At 41.6% G+C, this 24,972-nt stretch overlaps 1 protein-coding gene across 4 annotated transcripts in view; it reads right to left on the reverse strand.

The window, feature by feature from the left end:
- Window positions 1–407: 407 nt before the first annotated feature.
- Window positions 408–24,972, reverse strand: part of scaper (S-phase cyclin A-associated protein in the ER) — a 52,373-nt gene continuing 27,808 nt past the window's right edge. For all 4 annotated transcript variants that reach the window (XM_044026314.1, XM_044026332.1, XM_044026323.1 and 1 more), the window contains 9 exons: window positions 20,186–20,301; window positions 14,735–14,858; window positions 13,179–13,405; window positions 11,395–11,550; window positions 9,068–9,302; window positions 7,617–7,766; window positions 2,122–2,313; window positions 1,412–1,460; window positions 408–1,191 (listed from right to left, as the gene is read on the reverse strand). In XM_044026314.1, coding sequence (XP_043882249.1) covers window positions 1,097–1,191; window positions 1,412–1,460; window positions 2,122–2,313; window positions 7,617–7,766; window positions 9,068–9,302; window positions 11,395–11,550; window positions 13,179–13,405; window positions 14,735–14,858; window positions 20,186–20,301 — 1,344 coding nt within the window. In that variant the 3' untranslated portion in view covers window positions 408–1,096. The remainder of the gene's footprint in view (window positions 1,192–1,411; window positions 1,461–2,121; window positions 2,314–7,616; window positions 7,767–9,067; window positions 9,303–11,394; window positions 11,551–13,178; window positions 13,406–14,734; window positions 14,859–20,185; window positions 20,302–24,972) is intronic.

Below are 24,972 nucleotides of genomic sequence, written 5' to 3' on the forward strand. Positions count from 1 at the left end.
TGTGTGGTATCCTGTTTCTAAATGTGCAGAACAAGAGGCAGCGTTGATGCTCACTGTTGGACCATTCCCCCAATAACTTAACTGCTTTTATTTTTTTTAACATAGAACATAAATCAATCAATTATTTCCAATTATCAGGCACATTAGAGGATTGCCTTGTACAGTACATTGATTGACATAAAAAAAGAAAGAAAGAAGATTTAAAAGTTCTTCCAGTATTTGTAAAACCATCCGAGCCTTCAGTCAATGTGGTTTAAATGAAGTTTGCACTCAACTGAAATTCAATAACGGCATTTGTTCTCTACACTTAATAAATATCCAGCAGCTCGTACGTCAAATAAACAAGTCTTCAGTAGCCATGTTAGAGAGGATTTAACAGGAGTCACAATAAATCCAAACCAGAGCAGAAGAGTTAATGTTTGATTTTACTTAAGTAAAACAAACAAACTGAGGAAGAACAATACATAACCATTTTACATAGTAAATAACTCAATAAATTATGACAGCTTTAAGTGCGTCTCAACAGAGAATGAAAAAAGAAAAAAAAGGCCAAATATAATTGAACACGTTTGGAGATCAAGGCAGGTCATATAACTTACACCTGGCATAGTGTGAAGTGGAGAAAACATTCTGGTTAACATTCCAAATGGAAAACACATGCAATAAATTAACCCAAACATTAATGATGAAAACGTTCGGCAACAAAAAAAAAAAATGCTTCAGAGTTAAGTTGTCGCCGCTTTAAAACGCATCACTTTGTACCTATAAAAGAAAACACTTGGCTTGTTTTTAAACATGAAATGGAACATTTGTGCGTGTGCTTTGACTGCACTGAACAAATAAGACATTTTGTGCAAATTCCATTAAGTCCCTAATGAACCGGTTTCCAAGAAATCAAAACTGTTGAACGGACATTAAAAACAAACACAAAAAAAAACAACGCTTCACAGTCTTCAGAATAAATAACCCACATGACGAGTTAATTTCAGAAAAATAACACGTCCATCCACCTTGTTTGTAGTGGTGTTTTTTTTTTTTCTTTTTTTGTTTTTAAACTGTTCTTGGATGATCTGAGGACAGTGAGCGAATCACTCCATCACTCCTGTTCCTTCAGGAAAAACTGCAGCGCCGAGTCCCACTGGTCACGTGGAAAGCGGTAGGACATCTCGTTGTAATCGTGCAGCTGGGAAACTTCAAAAGACAAAAACAAAAAAAAAAAGACATTTATATTATACCGTGTTGGACACAAACATGCAAAACAGGGAAAAACCTGAATTAAAAAATAATACTGGAATAGACTGGAAAAATGACATGTCTTTATGATTCAGCATGTTTTTAAAAAGTTATTAAAATCACATGAAATCGATACAATCAATCAGATTTATTTGATTAATTCGACAGAAAATCCTACCTGTTTGCTTTGTTTTGTTGTCGGATATTTTCTCATCTGTAGCACAGTCCTAAGAACATTAATGATAAAAATTGAATTAAACAAAAATAAATAGTTACAAAACTTATGCCGGCACTAACTGGACACTGCATTTATTTGTGGTGCCCAGTACAAATTGATTCGTCTAAGTCAAGATTAACTCTCAGGAAAAAAAAAGAAGTTTAAAGTTGAATTTGAAATTTTAAACCTGCATTTAACGTTCATTAAAATCGCTCACAAATCAAAACCAAAGATTTTTAGTGTAATGACTGAGTTAGAAGCCTTCCCTCTCAGGAATGCCGTCGAGGTGAATTCAACAATGAGGGTGGTGGAGCAGGACGCCATGCTTTACTGCTTTGTTTGAAAGAAATGACAATAGCTTGTCTCCCTGTGAATGGAAGTTAATCGGTGTCTAAACAGTGGTGGTGGTTGCGGAGCGGCGAGGGGCCGTGTTGGTGGAGGAAGATGAAGGAGACAAGCTGTTTACTTGGGGGGGAGTTGCAGGTAAATCCACTGTGAAGGAAGCTGTTTATGTTTGTAAAGACCTGTTACAGATTCACCCGCGCACCAGGGGAACAGTTGTTTATCAGGTGTCACAGAGTTTTATTTAGAGGCATTAGTTGCCATGAAAGCATCACATTAAGGCCTTTGCTCCTAAAAATACTTGTTATATGCATTCACATGGGGTTTACCTGAATGAATGTAGCCAGCAGCACGCAGCTCATCTCCTGCTGCAGGATGACCTTGTTCTGAGGGTTGTTGTAGCACGCAGAGATGAGGGAGGGGAAGAGCACTTTGACAAGGTGCCGCTGGCTGAAGTACGGGAAGGGCAGCTGACACAGTTTCTGCAGCACGCTGGGCTGGCGGCCAGACTGCACTATCACCTGGAACACACAAGAAGCAGAGCCAGTCAGTCACTAAGCCAGTCAAGTGGCCAGTCAGTGGCACTGCGAGTTGTAAATCACTATCTCAGGCCCCTCCCACATGTAAATCTGCCACTAAAACAACACACAGAAAGCCATTAGGAGCAGACCTGGGGGGCACAGCCTCCCACTACACAATTACAGGCTATAAAACACAGTGATGGGACAGTTTTTTTTCTTTCTGCCTTTGTACCAACAGCAATGGCGGAGCTGCTGTAACATAAGGAGGAAAATGAGAGCTTATGTCATTATCAGTAGTTTAAAACTTCACTTTCAAGTTTTGCATTAAGCTCTTCAAGCAACACTCGGTTGACGCAGAGCAGGAGTGAAGCTCAGGTTGAGAGGGCATTCGTAGTGTGACAGGGGCACAGATGGGATGTGGCCACCCCCACTTTAAGAAATGAGCAATACCATTACTGGTATTCTCACTCCACTGACATCCTGCTCTCAATCACAGCCCATCAATCACAAGCCATCACATCCGGGCCACTATTATTAAAACCACATCACTCCCAGCCTTGTTTGATTAGAAAGGGGACTGCCGCGAGAGAAGGGGTCATCTCTCCTGAGCAATGGAGAACCAAAACCCCGGATCAAGTGCAGAGAAGAAAAAATGTTGCTTTACAGGTAAAGACTACAAGCCTGGAATCTCAGTGCCATAAAAAAACCAGGAGGGCAAGGTGAGGTCCCCAAGTCATGGCGACATAAATTCACAAAATTTTAAAAACATGCTCTCTAATACTTTCCCATTGGGTTCTCCTTTGATAGTGCATTCCAAGTTTGAGCAGCCGGATAAACAAAGCAATAATTCTTTGCTTTTATCAGTTCAAGGTGAAGCCTCTCGGAGCTGCTGCCCTCTACAGTGCCAAAAGGGACACAAAACAGTGTAATTCGTTTAAAGAATCCACGTAGCACCGATTTATAATTCTACTTAAATGATGATAACAATAATAATAATAATTATAATAATAATACTACCACATACACTTTTGTTTATAAGACAAATTCTCTGCATTTGTCAACCTGACGCAGTGAATATGGGGTATGTGTGACAAAAGGAAAGCTCTAGCTATTTTCAAAGTAGAGCGGCTTATTTTCAGTGCATGTGTTTTTTTGCACATTTTCACGTTACTTCCCATCCTGTGATATCATACTTATCTCGTCTGTCGCAACCCTGCCCAGAAGAAGAGGAACTGGCGATGGGGGGTGGGTGTTAGTGGTCATAAATTTATAAATTTATGAAGCTGAACTGATTAGAGAGCCAAAAATCATGATTCTGCAAAAGCCTAAGAGTCGTTCTAGTGTTTTAATGCAGAACATTAACGGTTCAGGTGTCATAATTTAAACACTATAGCCAGTGTTGGATGAGGGGATCCAACCTACAAATAAATCACCAGCCATCTCATAATCCTCTCTATGAACAGTTCCATCTCCGGCTGCCTAAACAAGTTGTCCACTTACAAGTGCCTGACGCATGAAGGACATAAGAGCCTGGTGGTAACAAAGAACAAGAGTCCCACGCCAACTTTCCACACCTCTACTAGGTGAACAGAAACACCAGAGCCTGAAACTAGAGATTACGGCGGAGCGCTATTTCTCCCATTCCAGCTGAAGTATCTTGTAGTTCAAAGCCTGACATCATAAAACTAACAACAAGCATCTGAACTCGTACATCTGGCGCAGGTATAGCGCAGGTCCTGTAAAAACTCAAGTGTCTCAACTGCTCTGCTCTTTCTTAAGTTCACAGATCTGGCTTTTTTAAAGCGCTCCGGGTTTTATGATGCTTACATTACATAACATCCTCACTGTCCACAATTACAACAAAGAGTGTGCAAAGTTTATGTCCTGAAACGAAAACAAATCCCTGGGAAAACCCAGCGTCCAAGTAGGAAACAAGTAGAAAGTTAAAGCGGACTTAAGTGCAGAAAGGAGAAGGGAAAAGCTTACTGTCATTAGCTAGTACGCATGCGGATTAAGTGCTGCGGGGATCAGCTAAAGAAATTAGAATTACTGCACAAATCTAATTATATATATATATCTAATTATATATATATATCTAATTATATATATATATATATATATATGTTGCCTTGACAGCTCAGGAAGAACCAGCACCACAGCAGAGCCAGATACTCCATCCGTCTAGAATACAAACCAGGTCCATCCCAGTAGAAGTGCCTGACTGATAAGACAAACAGAACGGCAGGCCCCACAAAGCAAAGTTGGTCAAATAACAGTTTAGTGCCTCTTTACAACGTTTACAACCTGATTTATTGAGACGTGCACGGGGAGATGTGTAAACTGCCTCTGAACGACTGGATTCCACGGAAACAGACATTGACTTAGGCGCTCCAACTTGACTTTTTAAAAAGGTCCCCGCCAGCCGTCTTTAAACACCAATAAAAACCCGCTGTTTACACAATAAAGCTCAATTACTCTTGATTTATCTCCGTGAGCCGACACTGTCATTCCATCTCTGATCATGCTGCAGATAATTCTGCCCTCAATCTAACCTGACACCCGTTGCGGACAAACGGTAACATCTCACTGAAAGGTCTGCATGGATACAAGCGTCCTCAGCTTCAAGTTTGAGTGTGTTGGACCTGAATTAACCCTTGAAGCAGAGTGTAGATCATCTACCAAGCGAACAATCAAGCCCTCTCCTGTCAGTCAGCATAGAGTGGGCCTGTCTGCGTCTCTCTACTTCTGTTTACTCTGCCGGGTGATACAGAGTGTGCATTCCCCAACCCTGGCTCCCTATGGTCTGCATGAGCTGCACTTACCCTGCAGGCAGTGAGCGCTTGGTTGTCTCGGATGTAATGGACTGCTGAAGGGAGCGTTTCAACATCAGGTTAACAGGAATTACAGGCCTAAAGCTCGACTCGGGCCTGCAGGGCAGAGGAAACGCCCTCGTCGAGAAGGGGAAGAAGAAGAATGACCTCCGCAGATAAGGCTGAGCTCTGGAGACGTGTGTGGGATGTTCAGCCTATAGACAAAGCTTACTGGTATAAAGAAAAGTGTGAAAAACAATCTGGGAAGTCTGGGAATACCAGGAGAGTGTGTGTGTGTCACTCACTCAGCTGGCGTGTGTGTGGGCATTTGACACACTCATAGGAAATTACATCTCAACATTTTCACACATTGAAATTGCCTGAATCAGGCGAGTCAAGATGTCAACAGTCTGAAATTACACTTCCATCAGTTGAAAGATTTACCAGATCATCACTGTGCAAGAACAACAAATGAATCAGTGTCTTTTGAAGACAAGGAGATTACTGGAACACGTCTCTTCAAAGAATAAGATGCTGCTAAACGTCAGTCACAGGGTAAGGGTGCATTTGTTCTGCTTCATTTCGTGAAAATGTCTCGACTGGTGCAGCCAACACACAACAAAACGTATGGCTCAGTGGCCCCCATGAGCAGAAACACTTGAAAACACACACAAGCCTACATGTGTCACACTCCCAGTGGCTTTTTGTGTCACAAGGTGAATTATTCATGCCCCCCCAGAGCAGAGGGAATATATCACTACATATGGTGCTGCTTCAAAGTTCTACTTTTATACACACGCGCACACACACACACACACGAGCACGCACACATATATGTGTAACATAAAAGCCGCAGCGCCGACTGTGAATCAGCAGTCTCACGACTGCAAGAGGGCTCGGGTCGGGCGGCTTTTTTGTTCTGCCAATGCTTACATTAAGTCTCGAAAAGCTCAAGCTGCTCTAAATATTCTTCTTAACGCCGTCCATCTTGGTGCAGAAGTGAATGCATGCATTCCAGGAAGTGGACCACTGGCAAAGATCAACTCTGTGTGGAGGTTGTGTAGGATCTAGTTTCCTGACAATGTAGACTCAAATATGATTTTTCTTCTCCCTCCCGTCTAAATTAAATTCTAAAACCAAGAAGCAAGGTAAGTGATTTTTTTTTTTGGTGCCTTTTCTCTAAACATTCGTCTTGGCACGGCAGTGCTCGGGCTGTGGAGGAATGACAGATTTTACATCAAATTAGCAACAAGCAAATATTTTAGTCCATCGTCGGCGCTGTGGGTGTACAGAGACGTATCATCTGTCATCCATGTAATTTAATAATCAGGCTTCATTTCATTATTCAATGTAATATGCAAATTGGATCCACAATGACCAACAAATGCTAATTCTGTACAACGTAATTAAATTGGATAGGAGCACAGAGGGGGACTTAAGTGCCAAAGACTAAAGGAAGAACCTTTAATTTGAAGGGGACAAACAAAAAAAATCCAGCAAATTAGAATAAGTAATCAGTCCATTAATTAATGTGATAGAGGTTGACTGCGACGGTGCAGATTTAAACAATGTAACAGAGGTTTGTGAATGAAGCTGTGGCTGCTGCCTGTGTGGGTCAGGTTTAACATAATCAAAGCCCAGCCAACTGTAGCATGGCTAATCAGGGGCCCGGTAGTCGGGCCATGCATGACAGCCAATTACACAGCAGCCAGGTCTGCTCCATCACATCGCGCTCACTCTAATTGAGCCTCCTCTGTCGTTTGTACACTGCGGCCGGGATGCGGCCCTGCTTTACCATGGAGGAACAATGGGTCACTCTGTGGGACAAAAGACGACACACGGACCAGAAGCAAAGGAAGGTGCCACGACATGAATCTTTGAACAGGTGCTTTTTGTTACAATTACAAAACTACACCCCTTTTCTGACAAATAATACATGAGCATAACACAAGTAAGGTGATACGAGCCGGCCTTGTTGATACAACAGACACCTTTTTCATAATACAATGCAATTGAATGCAGCTCACGCTTTTGCTGACAATCAGCAAAGTGACAACAACGGTAGCAATTACTGGACTGTGTCAAGTTGGACTGAAACGACATTATGTGATCGTTCCATCTCAGCCTCTGAAAATATACGGGTTTTCAGAAGCTGTTCCTGGTTGTGTGATAATGAATTTAATATTCTTTGAATTTGGATCATTAGAATGATAAAACATGCAATTTGTAGGTGGTTATGGACAATTTATGGAAGATTTTGAATATAATTTATATGACAAAATGTTGAAAAAGGAATATTTGCAGCCAAGTTATTTATCAAGATGTATAATCTTTTAAAGTTTTAAGCGCCATACAACACAACTGTCGCAAATGAACACAAATAAAACCCTAAACCTCTTACACATACACACACACAGTCTAACAAAAAAACCTTGTCAAATGGAAAATAAAGGTTTTTGTTATGCAGTCATAGCAGGTTCAGGTTTGGTTTACCTGGTTGCCAGGGTGGTTGACGGTGAAGAATCCCACGCAGGTGATGACTGCATGTAGCAGCTCTTCAGAGGAATGCTGAGAGCAGTACCAGAGCAGGGAGCTGACAATGTGGCGGAAAGCTAAAGAAAGGCCCTCAGCTCCTAGAATGGACTGGCAAGCCACAGACAAAGCATATTAGTGCGTTTGACAGTAAAAACGAACCATAAATTGTCTACGATTGTAATTACAAAGAGCTGAATACCATGCTAATATAAAGCAATAAAAGGTTTTATGTTTTGCTGGTGGGGAACATACATGGTGTATGAGTGTAAGCAACTCAAGCGCTGTTCTACCATAAAACAGCCAAATCCTGCTCAGAGATGAGATACTACAAGCAGCTCAGAGACAGTGTTTATTAAACACGTCAGTGTGACAAAGCACCGTAAGATCAAATGGTACCACTGGGAAGTTTGGGTGTGTTGTAAGTGTCACATCCGTAAACACCTGAGAAGCTACACGTGGTGGTCAAGCATGGAAATTACCTCACATAATTCTCACTAAGCTACAAGCATTTAAGCAGCTGTTAAACTGAAAAAGTGAAGTCTTATTTAACAATTGATATATTTATCATAAAAAAAGTCATATTACAGATCGCTGTAAAAATTCTCTGCTAAACATATTATTAGGAGCTGGTGTGGAAAAAGAAGAGAAAAATAAATGGCTTGAATTCTGCTTGTCCATCCACTACAATGAGTTTTAGTCTGCGCTGTTGGGTGAAGTGAAATACAAGGTGATTACAACTCAAAGCCAAAAAAACTAAAATGAACCCCAAAAAAAAGTTATTTAAAATGTTCATAAAACCTCTGCCGTGGAACTCTTTCATTCGCAGCTGTTTTGAGTTGCCCGAGTGTGGCAGGTCAGCGAGAGGGAACCGCTTCAAAGTAATAACCGCAAGACATTAAAATAATTAACGTTTGTTCTTGTGCCTCTCTGTCTATGTGATGACTTAACACAGTGAAGCTGTCACCCTCTCCTTCTCACAGTGGGTAATGTACAGCCCGGCGTACAGTGCTAATCAACCGCGCTCCGTCCCAATGGCTGACCCACCAGACCTTATGACCCGGGGTCAGAGGGCACATGTGTTTATGTCCACGGGTCAGTTTTGTCCCGAGGAGAGTAACTCCTCTTCTAATTGCTCTTAACAAAGGAGCCAGCATCAATTTGATCATGTATACACATTTATTAAATCCAGGGAGGACTGTTTGAATATTTGCAGCCATTTTTACAATCGTCTGCCATTTGTGGTAAAAAAACCGAGTCCCTGTAATTGCTCCTTCTACCGTCTCAGCTCTTCGAAATCGCAACCATTCACTGTGAACGGCAAAGCAGACAAAACGACTCCGCTGATTCCAAGCTTTGGAACACACACACACACAAACAAATAGAATATATTCTGCATTTGTCATGAATACCTGGAATGCAGATATGTCAAGCAGGGCAAAACTGTTGAGGAAGCGGATGCCTTGCAAAGCCACCTGGATGACCCCGGGGCCGTAGGGTTCCTGACTCTGGGAAGCAGACTCTGGCAAGAAGCTGTGTAGCAGGATACAATACAGAGTGTGCACCACTCCCACCAAGTCTGTGGACTGCAACAAGGGCGTCAGTCCAGTCGGGTCCTGATGTTTATTGTCAAATACGTAGGGAGCTCTGGAGAGTAAGATGGCGGACATGATTTGTCAGCAAAACAAAGAAGATAAAAACAAAAATTCAATAAAGCGCACACACACACACACAATGCTATGGCAGCAGGAGCAGCATTTGTGTCTTTCTGCTGTTGTTGCTCCTTCACTGTTATCTGGAGGCTAAGGAAGGACACAAAAAACAGTCTGAACTTCAGCAGCTTCTGGATTTATTCACCAGCCAAGACCTTAGAGATAATGGGAAAGTCATCTCCCATATATACGGGATACTATGCCGTTAGCACTGCTGTATATCCTGACTCCACTGAGTGCTGCGGGTGGACGAGCACCAAGTATAAAATCTGTTGCTCATTGACGTGCTGGATCACAGCTGCTCTTTATGTTCATTTTCTGCTCTTTGTGTGCTTCGCTTTAACGCGTGGAACGACTGTTCTTTGTGTTGTAAGGAGCTTCCAGTATATCTCACTTGTTAATGTAAATGCTTTGGATTAGCCACTGCAAGCCAGTTAGTTTGCAGATGAAGAGTGGAGCCGTCAAAATAGTCTCTTCCGCTCCCGCTCCAGCAACACTAAACATAGTAACGCCATGACGTTAAGTTCAGAGGCTCAGCGCTGGCAGATTGAACTGAGCTCGTCTGGCAGGGTGCAGAGAGCCTTGGCACATTAAATCAAAGCCCACATGAGAGGATTCAAGGATAAAAGGTGCTTGCCTCACTGGAACAACAAGCGACCCAATTGGTTAAAGGGATTGGTAACATCATCCTTTCATTGTAAATGACATTTAATAACAAAGCCAAGGATAATGCTGGTTTAAGAAGAGGAGGTACAGGCTCGACAGTACAGAGACTAGGCATTTAAGTCAAAGATCTAACCAATGTGTCTAACCAATGAGTGACTCAAAAACGTTCAGAATTGCTGTTTGAAAATTAAAAAAAACAAACAAGATGCTACAATTTGGCAATCATTTTGTAAAAATACTTATTGATATAAAATTTTCTTGGAAACTATAAAACAATAACAAAGTAAGATTGTTTTGAATGTTATACAAAATGTAATTAATTAATAATTCAATCATTCTATTGGGTCATTTGGGTCACGGTGTGGACACCTCCAGTTGAGAACACTGGTGCTACAGACTGATGAGTCAAGACTAACTGCACCAGCACCAGCTATGATTTAGAATAGAGGGCGTGTGACCTCTGGGTAGAAGCTACAGTGCATGCCGATACTTGATGGTAGCCAACAGCCTCTGTGTGAAATATGCTGCTAGGCAAGAACACAGCCTCCTAATGCCACTATAATCCCATGACAGAGCAACTGGCATGGCCAAAATATTCGAGAAGCACATCAAGCATTCTTCTACATGACAGACAGAACGTAGCTTGTTGACCATGCTTCGACGAGACCTGCAAGACCAGACACAATGTTTTCTTTCAGATAGTCAGTGACAAACAGTGACTGGTCATTGCTACCTTGCAGCTGGCACAATACAGAAGCTCAGTGGTTGAAAGAACGACAAGTGATGTCTTGGGAGTGATGCACTACTAAGAGGTGAGATTGTATAACAATTAAACGCATAAAAGGTTATTCCAGTTCAACATTTGTGGTAAAACATTATACAAAAGCATATCTGGACCTGCTACCATGTTACCCTGCAACATTTATTTTTCGTTTTAGGTGAGGAATTGTGGTGCTGATGTCGCTCAGCGCGTCTGTGTGCTTAGCCTCTGTCAGCAGTGCCACTAAACCTCTCTTAGTGGAGGTCACTGAAACGCACATGGGTGGGCTCCCCCCGCACTGCAGGCTAAGGTTTATGGTGAGTGACAGGGCGCTGGGTCAAGTAGATACCTATCTCTGTCTGCAGTAACGACAGCTTAACCAGCGAGCTGGCTGGAGGAAACGACCTGCTGGCTGATTGCAGAGGAACCAGTCTTTGTTTGAGTAACCATGAGCCTGTCTTTACAGATCCTTCAGACATTTAAGAACCGACAGTGACCGAGTCTCTGCCGTTAGATGCTTGGAGAAGGGTTTTTTGTTAGTGAAGATCAGGAGATCACGGAATGTATTTGAAAAGGTGTATAGTGTAAGACACACACTCACCGTCCAGTTGCGACAAAACAAATCTTGCACATGTTGTGCAGCAGAGCGGAGGCTTGCTGGAGAAAAGCCGACATCTTGGGGTGCTCGTCAACAGGACTTTGGACGGACAGGAAGCATCCGTACAGCTTGTCAATCAGACCAATGTTTACGACATAGCTGTAAGACACACAGGAGAAAAAACATGCATGGATTACATTTCACTGAAAACTTAAAAGCAAATTTACCATGAATGAGTTCCTTTGCAAAAAGCTCATCTCACACAGGCAAACAAAGGCCTTTACTGTGCATACTTCCAGAGCACTGTAGCTGAAAGTGGATACCTCACCTGGGCCCTCCACCCCCTGCTATTACTGTGATATCTCCAATTTGTCTTTGCCAATGACAGGTCTCGTGATCATGTTCCCTGTACTCTTTCAGCCACAAATCACCACTAATAGTGTCATTAGAGGGCTGTTCTGGCCCCTGTGCCAGCCCAGCTCCAGGCCCTTGACAGTCTGCTGACCTGGGCACGTCATCTCACAGCTCCAGTGTAGCTGCACCTTCAGGCTCGGGGCCCCAACAATCTATGAAAATCTAGCGAGTGCCACAGCTGCCAATCAAAGCTTTCAAGTCACTGATATGATCTGTGCCACTGCTCCTCATTTTATCACGGTCTTGACTCTTTGCTGCCTTCGCATACCTTTTTTGTTCGAGCTGTCACTCACCGGGTCCTCGCCCTCAGTAACAGGTGATTATGACAATTTTCAACTGCCACTGCAGGTCATGTGACACTTGAACCAAGTCCCATTGTTTTGACTTGATCCTCTTCCACAGCTTTACTTGGGTTGAAAGAATCTTTCGTCACAGTGAATGCTCTCTCGAATGTCAACCGGCTTGGTGGTCGAACCTATTCCGTTCCTATTCCATATCCTCCACCTCTGAGCATGGATTGGAAACATTAATAACAAGGAAAGGGACTAAAAGGACTTAAAGCCAAACTGAGAAACTAATAATAAGAGGGAAGGAAATGGTAAACTCCTTTCTATGTGATATATGGGCCAGTATAATGGGAGAGTGTTGCAAAAGCTAAAAATGTTTTGATCTTTTGTCCTTCCTCACTAACATATACATTATACGAGGCAGTTGAGGTAAATCTTGAGCTCGTACTTGGGATTACCAGCCTGGAGATACCATTTTTCTCAGGCCCTCCCCTGTCTCCAGGGTTACGACCGGGTCAGTGGATGAGAGTGGCGGGCCTGTGCAGCTGCTCTGTCCAGATGAATCATAGCTTGTGGGAGGGATGGTAAAAAAAGACTGCACTCTTCCATAAGGCTTCATCAGGCTGGGCCTGCCTTTCCTCACAGCGTACATTACTGCAACACTGCCCAGACCCCTACAGCCTGTACCCACATGGCTAACTCAAACACCAGATTCAAGAGGACCTTTCAAAGCGTTGGAAGTGCTCTTTGTTTATGCTACTTTGTCCACCACCCCCAAGAACCGATTTTACTTGAAATGTGGCACTAAATGTGAAAAAGCACAAGCTGGAAGCATGCCAGAATACATCGTCATTCTTCCATTCTCCCAATCTAAGACACCAGTTGGACCACTTCCAAGAGATCTGAATTTTTTTTGTCGGCCTATTCTTTACACGAGGCATTGCTGCTGAGGAAATCAGAGGTGGGTCAACTCTCAACCCAGCGAAGGGAAATGGAGGGGAGGGGAATGTACTACAAGAGGGAAAGGGTTGTGAGAGGAGAAAAAGACGTGGAGGAAGAGAAGCAGTAGCACTGGAAGGAAAATACCTGATGAGGTCTTGTGTGCGATTGTTGAAGGACTCGGTGGAAGGCTTAACCTTGTCATCTGGGGAGGGAATCTGTGTGTTTTCGCCTTGTCCAAACTCAATGAGATGTAGCCACAGGGACCCAAAGATAGTAGCCGTGGTCTGTAGCAGGCATGTTGTCAAACCCTCAAATACTTGTTTGTTCACAGTGCGCCCAAAAATGGGCTTGTCCTCATCTGGGACATAGAGCTGCAAGAAAAGAAAAATTCAAGAATTAATAAACTGGGGGGAAACTATTGGGACAGCTTCTTTAAGAAACCCTAATGCTAAAACCTCAAAGACAAAATAACAACAGAGTACTTTAATTTCCAACACTCAGCCTTCGTTTTATCTTTCCATATAATTTTAGCTATATTCCACTTTTTAATTAGAATCGTTTTAATATTAAACAACAACAATCGTAGTATATTTATGGTGGAGGCACACAAACACAGCAAGAAAGCTGGTGTAATCAAGAAAAGATTTACTCTAGTCCTTAAAAAAATGCTGTACAAGACACTAAATTAGAGGAGCATTTTGCCGTTTCACATTTTCAGACAAACTTCATGAGATATATGTGCAGAAGTGAAGTCTTTTTTTTAAATATAGTGCTGCTAAGAAGTTTAAACCCATTCTCATTTGGTCTAATGGTTGGGGTGAATGCTGACAGCAAAGGTAAATCCACCGACATTCTCCACAAATCTAATTAAAAGTGGACATGCTCACATGGCAGCACTACCCCCACTGCTTTACTCTATTGCTTATGCACACGCATACCAGAACATAACACAGAACATAGACATGCACACGTACAAGTAATAGTTAAATTGCAACTCATCAAAGAGGGGGCGTGCAGGAGCACAAGTTTGTCGAGTCCAATTCTTAATCTGCATCGCTCACTTGGACAACAGTTAGTTTGTCTCCTGCAGTGCTGTTGGATATGTCAGTCAGCAGAGCAGCTGCAGGGATATGTTTTATATAAACTGAAACATACGGGCTAACCTTTCCCTGCTCGCCCTAAGGAAATATGACTGCTTTGGATTGGAACTCGGCACTGGAGAAGGAAGCCCCAGTAGAGTTCATGTATGTACCACAAGCCTGTGCCTGAGCCTTGTCCTGTCTGTGTTGTGAGTTTAGGCAGCCCCAGCGAGCCGCCACCTTTAGAAGTTTGGAGTGGGCTGATGTTTACAGTCGTTCTTGGAGAGTGCTGAAGGATACGGGCCGACATGTCGCCACAGTGCAGCCTGCCTGCCTGCCTGCGTCGTCAGTCAGGACGCATCTGTAGCAGACTAGAGCAATGGTTTGTTACCCACTAGCTTGCCTTGCTCTGTCTTTTATTAACACTACAGCAGGAACAACTGCCATCAAAGACAGGACTTTCTCTGTGGTCATAGCACTGTGCACAACATGTCAAGAAAACACAGGATTTATACATTTATGTGACACAATTCTGATTCTTTATGAACATATTGATCACAAAGTTACAGTACTTGCAGATATATATAATAATAATTTGCTTTTGAGGGTGCAAACACTTACTGTTAGCTGATGCATCAGCAGGTCAATGAAAAGCGCTATCTTGTTGCTAAGCAGCACATAGGCACAGTTGAGTGGGCAACAGGAACATGCCAGGTAGTAGGTGTTTACAGCAGCACAGAGAGATCTGACAAAAAGATAACAAATCATTATTAATCACAAGTTAGAAACGGCACAAGGCACAACGATAGCAGTACTCTCATGTAAATGTCTTCCCCGAGGCATGGACAAGACTATCAGCAGTCACCAGGAAACCAAACACACGCCTCTTAAAAGGGTGTAGTTTGTCTTCTCAAGTCAATCTCACCGTCAGTGCAAGTAAGGAAGCCGATTTGGGGAATCATATCAGCTGCTTATGTGGAGACTCCCCTCACGAGAGCCACCTTCGGAGAAGCTGAACACAATCTCAGCCCCATCTTGGCTGAGATGGTGCAGCATTTCCGCTGGAGAGATAAAACTATTCCTCTCAGCAGCTCTTCACAGCCGCCAGGCAGCAGGCAGGGCCGAGCCAGCCTCTGTATTATGTCTGCTCAAAACAAGTCCCAGAGAAGATTAATGCTTCAGATAACTGACCAATCATTCTGCTGTGACTGCTACTCCCCCTAACCCTGGTTTCATCAGTTAATATTTTCTGACAACTGTATATTTTTTCCATTGGCAGAATGGCATGTCCTATCTGCTCAGTGGAAGAGAGAAATCTGTCTCTCCAGTGCCTAAAGTAGGCTATGTTTATTTCAAATGGTAAACATTTTGATATCTACCGAAACCTTGACATCTGCTGTGCATTTTCAGTTAAACCATGCTGGCAATGGCATGGTGAAGGAAAATAGATTAGCCTGGGGCAGACCCAGGTCTGTCAATAACTTCCTCTATCCTCTATATAGATCTCTCTCTCTTTCGCTCTCATATAATATATATCCTCTACCCTCTCTTTCCTGTGCTTTGGATCCGCTAGTGGGCAGATTAGTTGTTTTGTCGAAGCATTACTGCCGTTGCAAGTGTAAAGCTGTCAGACATGGAATGCGGTGTTAATGTGAGAAACATTATTTTTAGTCCAATGGGATTGTGTCCAAATCTAACACGGAATCTTACCTCTGTCCACTTGGGAAAAAAAAAAGCAACACAGCACTATCAGAAAATCAGCTTTCCTGAAAACTGCCAACTAGCATGCCAGCTATAGTGACAGTAATTATATTAAAGCATAAAGACTGTATAAAAAGTCTACCCGGTACCCATAATGGTTGAGTGCACTGAAGAGGTGAGGTAACACAAGATCCCACCAAAACTATACTTTGTGTGCAGCCATGCAGAATCAGGACTCTCCAGCGAACATGAGACAAAGCTCGGCAAATACTAAAACAACAACTCAAATGCCAGCTCTCAAATACAATTGTATAATTATATGCTTCACACAGCTTATAAAATTCAAACTGTCATGGCTGTCATGTACATTCCTGCAAAGGACAAGCGTTACTTCAGAGGCCTGAAGTCACTATTGTGGTTTCTAGGATCACGTCCCTGTTGATCACACCTGCTGACAACTTGGATAAAAATAAAAAAATAAAAAATAAGACACACAACAATAATAATAATAATAATAATAATAATAATAATAATAATGATAATAATGATGAGTCAGAGCTGCATTCAGAGCAGTGTCGCTCCTTGGAATCCAGCCACGCAAAACCTGTTGACCATCCGAAGTTTAACAAATAAATGCACAAAGAAATGTTTTTTCTTTCATTTAACAATTAAAACTTGATTCTATAAATAGGGTAATGTAAGTCGTAAATAAAAAAAAAAAAAAAAATGGCATGGCATTTATTTCCCTCAACCTCACTCATATCATATTTTAATTAAATCACTTGTGACCCTCAGGCTTCCCAAATCGGCTCACTCAACCACTCATGTAATGAGCATGCAATTGCTTTGTAACACAGCTAATCAGGCTTGTCTTTGGATGACTTTGAACAAATGCGAAGCCTGTAAAAGACATGTCTGAGTTATGCCCTTACACCAGCCTGTACAATGAACCATCACAGTGATCTGTCTTTGGTTTCCTCCCACCTAATTGAGCTTGATGAGCATGACACCTGATAGTCCGCCCTCTCTGGGAATCTCTCTGTCTCAATGCCCCTCAATGACAGCTCCAGTCAAAGATTTTGTGGAACAATTTAGTGAAGTGCCATGCCAGCCAGTCTCGTGTTGCACAATTCCTTTTTTTTGTTTTTTGTTGCAGGGACTGATGTGCCCTGCCCCATCTAGAAAGGCAACATTTCCCCCACCTACACCTTCTACTTATTGTATTACAAAAAAGGGCCGCAAGATGACCACAGCTGCTATCCATCTTCACCCACGTACTGCACTGTCATTTTTAGAGCGCTGATGCCGTGAAAATTGAAGCATTTTAAAGTTGTTAGGCACTGATGCAGACAAAAAAAAAACCTCACACAGCCAGTGAATACCATTTTACGTGTAAACCTAATCAGGTCCAAAGAGAAATGAGCCCAATAGGTAGAAGGATGAAGCACACCTGATCACACCTGATCCTGTCTCGCCACCCTGCAGCCCTCTGGGTCTCTGCCTGGGTGGCCTACAGGTACACACTTGATAAGGCTAAGACTATGAGTGGAGTTCAACAATAAATCTACATTTACTAAAATATTACTTTATTTAAGGTTTATATGCAGTTTGGTTAAAAACATAATCTTGGGTTCATAAACAAGGGGGTTATGGGTTTTGTCAATCATTCAACAAAAGCCATTTATTATAGTAAATAGCCAACTCTCCTTTCAGCTGACAACAAGATAAACACATACAAGGCTCTTTATGCTTTTTGTCGTTTTCTCAAGTTATCAGCCCGGAGATCGGTGCACCTCAACCTAAGTTTCACATTTCTCGCCCTCTCTGTGCATTTCCTATGTGCACAGTCAAGCCTGACTGGAGCAACGCTGGAGAAATGTGAACAACCTCTAGATCAGGTTGAGTCCCTGCCTCTTAAACAGGGTAAATTTGTGTTCAGGGGAAGAAAAAGAATCCTAAGCCAAAATAAAAGGTGAGGAGCAAATCCATCTCCCTGTGCTGTCAAACAATTCCCTCATTCACTGCTATCTAAATGACATTTAATTTGATTCTGCTGTTGATCTCTCTGATACCCTGAGTGCGTCCAAGACATCTACTCTGGCCAGGTATGAAGGGGCAGAAATCTGATGAGCCGTCACACAGCATCATGCACAGGAGCGTGTGTGTGTGCGCGCTCACACACACACACAAATGGCGGAAAACATCCTGAAATAAAACCACAGGTAGTGGATCCAATTTCACAGGATGCACCAGGTCATGTGAGACAGAGGTGGAAATACAAATTGGGTTAACATGTGAAGTTAACACCATGTTCCCTTCTTAGCCCTGCCACTGTTTTAACCAATGAGAATTGTCAACACACCACGAAGAGATAAGAATCTAAACTTTTGAATTTAGAGTTTTCCAAGTGCATAATGCTCTATGAACTGAGCTCATTCACTAACAGTTTCTCTAGTAGATGACAAAAGCCACAAGACAAAACAAACACAAAAAACATCATTACATCCGACTCATAACAGAAATGTTTAATCTACATTCTTTCCAGCTAAAGTAAATGAGTGGATGCTAGAGTAGACATCCGAGTGACCATAGGGTTACACTAGGACATCAGCAGAACCTTGTAGAGGAATTAGCTCATTAATATAATGGTAACAAGATGGAATCAGCCTCCCTGGGGAGAGATATGGCAGGAGCATCTCCGCAGCTGCCTTTTTTTGTAAATCACTCTACTTATCTGGCGGGGGAGGAGGTGATCAATACGGCAGCATCACTGTAAACAGATAATGTAGCGCACTCTGGGGCTAGCGTCAGTATAGCCGCCCATTAGGCCACACAGCCATCCAGATGACGGATAGTGATAAGTGGACAGCTGGCTGTGTCCTTGTGTTGCATATCGTCACCAGCTACTGACTCTGCCAATCTCACCGAGCCACATCACAAGGTTTGAGTTGGACCTCTCTTGTATTTTACATGGTTTGATGATAACACAATGTTGTGTATGATTGTGCAACCCCCAACCCCCAAAAAACAAAACAAGTAAACAAATGTTCAAAAAGAAGAGTGTTTCCATTTAAAGAAATAAATGTCTCCCAGTTCAGAAGTCTGCTTGGAATTCTCTCAGACTACAATGACTGAGGAAGATGGAATACGAGAAAATCAATATACATGTGATGACCTTTAAAAGCCTTATAAATATAAGACGCATTTGTCCATTAGCGGGGGATTCGAAGACCAGAAAATGCTAATGAATGGGGGAGCAAGGCCATTCAAGTCCATTACAGAGTCCCACTAGTGAGTAAGGCAGCCTCTTTAAGGTTATCTACCAGGCAGGACACGCAAACGTCAGACACACAACTCAAAAATATTCTGCACTATAAATGACAAATGGGACATGTGTGCTTTTGTGTTTGCAGAGGAAAAGAATGAACACAAATTGATTATGGAAATAAAAAAGGCTTTCCATTACTAGTCGGGCAACACTGCGACTCATCAATGCAGTTTCATAATATTTATTGAGATGAAGTAAGTATGACCAGTTGTTTTGTGAGTGCATAAACAACTACAAATTGGGAGTACAGTGTGTTGTCAGTGAGGTTAGATAAAGGATGCACTTAAAGAGGAGTTACGGCCTTGTGAATATACAGCTCAGTCCAATTAAAAGCAGCTAATATAATTGTATTAATTTCATAACCAAAGAAAAGCAAACTGAAAATGTACTGATTAATTTAATTAAGCGTTGTTGATATTTTCATTAATGCCCCATGAAAATGATGTAGATCTGCAAAACACCAGCTTAATGAGATAAGAATACATCACATTTTCACCTTCATTTTACATCTCATTTCACCTTCAATTTTAATCCAACCTCAAATTAGATTACCAGAAATAATCTGAAATAAATAGGATACATTTCTTAACTCCTAATCCCTAAATTGATCAAAAAATTCATACGCACCCAAAAAAGACACAAAAAGCTCTACAGCACCAGTGTTCATTAGATTAACACTATGGAGTTACATTGTAGGACAAGGTGACAAAAAGACCTTTATTTTAAGATCATTATAGATTAAAAGATCATGCATGGAAGCCCAATTCAATACAATACAATCACAGAGTGCTGACAGTCAACCTAAATTTAGATTTAAGCCGATTAAACAAGCTGCATGTCCAAAACCAAATTGTTATCAGCTAATACAATGGCTCACCCATGCAAGCTTGAAATATGAACTTGAGTCAAAAGACATAATAGTGAAAAAAAAGTGCATAGCAACTGTCTTGTGTTGTGTATGAAATCATAGGAAAATACTTAAATTCAAGCTGTCTGCTTTATTTACAAGTAATTGAATATTTCAATTTGGTGCTAATACTCACTTGAGAGGAATACGAGGAACAGCAGTGGGTGTGGAAGCGGTGGTGATGACATGCAGAATTTGTTCCAGCGCCAACAGGCCGCCGCCCACTCTGAAGGCAACTTGGTCCGCATTGTTCTGTTGAGGCAAGGACAGACAGAAACAGAGGTACAGTTAGGTGACGACGAGCCACCGGCTGGACAGGGGATTACATGGCTCTCACCAAGGAGAGAACCTCTCTTTCTCCTATGGGGGGGGGGTTGCAAGGGGTTGAAACCTGAAACAAAGTGATCCCTGAAGTATTCCTGTTTAATCTCAAAAGTGCACAACCCAACTCCGCCCCTCCACAGTCAAGTTTCAGTGAAAGGCACAAGCTCTGCAGGCTCCACTTAGCACCAGGGTGGTCTCGACGGAGGACCACAGAGTAAGTGAAACCGAGAAAATGCCACTTGGTTAAACAAAGAACAAAGCAATAGAGAAACGTACTGTAAAATTAAAAAAAAAACAAAAAAACATTTAAATATTCGGGAGAGGACAGGAAATGATTCAGAGCGGTCTTAAAATAATAAAGCATTAAGTTTCCACTTGCATCACTTCACCTGTTGTGTCAGCATTTACACAGATTTAAGAACCATGTAATCCTGTTCAGAGATCTTTCTTTGACCTTTAGCACTATCAAGACACACTTACTCGCAGAGGAGCTCATCTCGCACTTAAGATGTGAAAGTTTTGAGCTAATAGCAGCCTTAAATTACAGCCTAAGTGGTACTTAGCCTATACTTAGTTTGTTCAAATTATAATTTCTTTCAATTGTCTTTTTACTCAAGACTGCAGTGTTGGATAAAAGGTTGTCCGTTATACCATTAAGAGGGCAACCTACTGAAGGTTAAAAGCACACAAATAAATGATATAACAGAGCTGTAGATTTTAAAATACACGTCTTCTATAATTACACAAAGTTAATTTCTAGGGCTGCAACAATTCATCAGCTATTCATTGATAACTAAATCAATAAAAATTTTATGCATATAATCAAATAATTGAGTGTAATTAAAACATGTTCAGATTTTTAAGCTTCTTAAAAAGGTTTTTCTCATGTAAAAAAGGTATTTTAATAAAAACAGACTGGGGAGCTTTTTGAAGAGAGCAAAGTAAACTAATTTTGTAATTTTGACAAGCCAATTGTTTTCAAATAATGGTGTAGTATTATTTTTATTTCTTAGATTTAATGGCGTTTTTAGTGCACGCATACTATTATTTTTTTGTTTTTGTTTTTTTACCATATCTCTCTCACACTGCAAAATCCCCATATTGAAACTTATACCAAAACACATCAGCAATAAATTCATCATTATCATTATTATAGTATTATTGAAAATGCATTACCATTTTCATACGATATTCTTCTGTTCTGATCTTGAAAAAGAAATTGAATATTTTTTCTATTTCTCACTTCAACTTTTTTTTTAACTTAAATAAACCCCTGAAATTGTGGAATAATGCATGATTTCCGCACATTAGATTTATGGACACATGTAAATAGTTAGGTCCTGTGTCCTGTGATGATAGAATAATTGGCAGGAGGTCAGATGCTGTTGCTATAGAGTCTTATAAAATCAACAAATATAAAGCCAGGAGTGTGCACTGACTATCGGGCATGTTTGTGCCTGGGTCGACCGGGAGGAAAGGAGCTGGAGGGGAGCTGTTGATGAAGGGTTTTCTTCACACAACTGCAGAGGTACGTGTTGCGCACTGCAGGTCACTCCTGCACCTTCAGCGGCTACAGGCTCCAAATTGCTGTGACAACACGAAAATCCAGCCTCTTAGCAGTGCTTTTGTTCTGCAGATGGGAACTTGCCAACAAGCCTGAACACATTGAAGCGCTTCACCAAATTACAGATAAGCTCTTCATCTGTCATTCATGCTTGCTGCGGAGGGAACTGCTCCTTGATTCCGGTGTTAGACGCACACACACATACGACGACGCACTGAACAATCATTTCATGTTTGACATTAAAAAAACCCGTTTACATTCAGCATAATGAAAAATGCCTGTTGAAGCACTGTTTGTATAAAGATCCTCGTTGTGACTTCCTTTTTGTACGTTGCTAACAGTTTCCATGGCTAATGAACTGGGTCTGAGTCAGTGAGCTTGGCTTAACCCCTCTCTTAACCCTCCCATCAACACACCTACCTAAAAGCTTCTGGGCTAAAAGAAAAAAAAAATGCAGCTCTTTCATAGCGGCTTATCAAATGGTATTAAAGAGCGTAAGTGGGACCTGCCCAGTCCTGGCCGCCTAAGAAAACCAGACAAGAGTCGCTCTGCTCATCACTGCCTTTTCTTCCCCTCTGCTGACAGATGCATCTGTTATGATGATAGAACAACGATGACGAAAAGGATTACAGTCAACTTCCCTGACATACTATCATTAGGTGGTCTATGAATGCAACACACCACGGCAAACACATTTCACCAGGAATATTCTGTTTGAAATAAAAGGTTTGTTCTGTGCGTTTACAGCTTGGCGCTTCGGGAATGTTGATCTTTGTGTTAGGTAAAGCAGTCGACTGTCTAAGCAAACGGAAAAAAGCATCTAGCGATGATACATCCTACACACCACAGGAATCATGTTTGCATATAATTATCACAACAGCATATGTATACACCAAAAGCTGAATTTGCATAAAACTGAACGGGATGAAAACAACGTGTTACCATAATATCATGGAAAACTTGCACACTATATTCATAATATAGATATAAAACAAAAATCATCCAAAATATCTTGTTTTGTAAATAATGTAACAAAAAAAAGTGATAGCCTTTATTTATAATTACAGAAAAGTCAGTATTTGCATTTTTCCGAGTAGTTGTTTAATAAGGTTTTTACACCATTACCAATTAATTTCTTATGTTTTTCTTGTAAAAATGCTAATAAACTAGCCAAAGTACAGGCTCATGATTCTTAGTCAGCAGCTACACGACAAAGAAAGACAGACGGAAAGAAAGAAAGAAAGACAGACAGGAAGAAAGGGTCGGGCATTAAGACACAAGTGAGATAGATGGCTGCTGAATTATACAAAAGGGGTGAATCTTATCCAATTATTGTCCAGAGTGACCATTGTTACACCAGCTGATAGGAAGCCTGAAGCAGCTGGTGATTCCTGTGACAGTGGCCGCAGACCAGCGGACCAGACAGATTGCACTTCGTAGACTCCTCCTTCTAGACACTCTAATTAAAGCAGAGAAGGAGGGCACAGCCCGAGTTGTCCTGCCCCACAAACAGATGGGCAACAACTGTCATAGTCATTAAGGTCTGGCTTCAACTTTGGTCTGCACCATCAATTCACAAGTTCACTCATTCAGAACTACAACCCAACAATGGTGGAGTCGAGTGTGACGCATGAATTTCATCATTATACAGTCGTAGAGAAAAGCCTGAAAGTGGTAAACAAAGCTCTGTGGGCTGAGTCGACTATAAACCACAACAAGGCCGCTGGAGTAAACACTTTAGGGTTGAGTATAAACTTGTGTGTTTACAAGACATACAAGCATATGATTTAGTGCAACGTGTGAGTGCACGGTGAACATGGAAATCTACAAACTTCTGTTTATTCTAAGAAATGGGCCAAGATTAATCAAAGGAAAGTGAGGTACAAAACCAAACTTGCCACAGAAACCACAGGCAGCCTCTAGTTGTAAACTAATACGCCAAGACGTATAGAACCATTTCACTTCCCATTGGACACCAGGTAGTGAAGAAAAACACGAGAACTGTTTGGGGGGAAAAGAATGAAAAACTATATCTGGAAGGTTTCTGGGGATGTTTTGAAAAGTGGCAGCTTGTTGTTATGCATTTATCTACTGAGAGTTTTTAAACAATACTGTCCATTGTCACAAAATTCTGTCAAATGTGTTTGTGCTTAAAATGTGTGTGTCTGTGGGTTGTTCCCCCCAAAAAAAATGTCCCCACAGGGACAGCTAAAAAAATGTGTTTGTAATCAGCTGATCTCACACACTTGTCTGTGTACACTCAGAAACACTAATGAAAAGGGGAGGAATCCACTGAGGGACTCCCTGGAAAAGGCTGGTCTGAGAGCAGGAACAGCAGAACTAATTATTGCAGCACATGAACAGGCGCGAAGCACAATATTGATAAACACCAGGGTCTGCCACACCAAAGAGAACCGTTGGTGCAGGCTGGGCAAGACTGCACTCGATCCATTTCAGCACGCAATAAAGGATGTGAGATGCAGGCAGGCACAGATACAAGCAAATATGATATTCCTTATTGGTACCAGTCTGATACAGGTCAAAATCACTAGATCAGATATCAGATGTTTGCAAAAGAAAACAATGCTAAATCCAATACAATCCAAAAACAGTAAATATCACACATAAAAGAGTCGTGTGAACTATGTGGCCCTATTTTAAGATAAAAGAAGAAAAAAGCAAAACAGCCAAGTGTAATCTCGTATAGAGACTGTATTGGACTGATATTGGCAGATGCTCAAGGCTACAAGAAGCAGAAGAAGGCAGGTGGGGACAGCTGTACAAAGAAAGTAAAGGCAACAGTGTTGTATTTATGGTGTTTCATTAGATTTTCTGCTGTTATGAGCTGTATCTATCATTTTGCTGAAGGTACAACCCAGAACCCAGAATGATATCCTGCCACTCTGCCAGTCATCCGAACCAAAATCTGACGGCTGGCAAAGCAAAAGTTGAATAGCACTCTTCCCGTGTTGTTGACCACTCAAAGCTCCTGCACTACAGGACACGTACTGTAACACAGTCTGCAATACAGTCTG

This window comes from Solea senegalensis, linkage group LG1 (genome assembly GCF_019176455.1).
Source record: "Solea senegalensis isolate Sse05_10M linkage group LG1, IFAPA_SoseM_1, whole genome shotgun sequence".
NCBI lineage: Eukaryota > Metazoa > Chordata > Actinopteri > Pleuronectiformes > Soleidae > Solea > Solea senegalensis.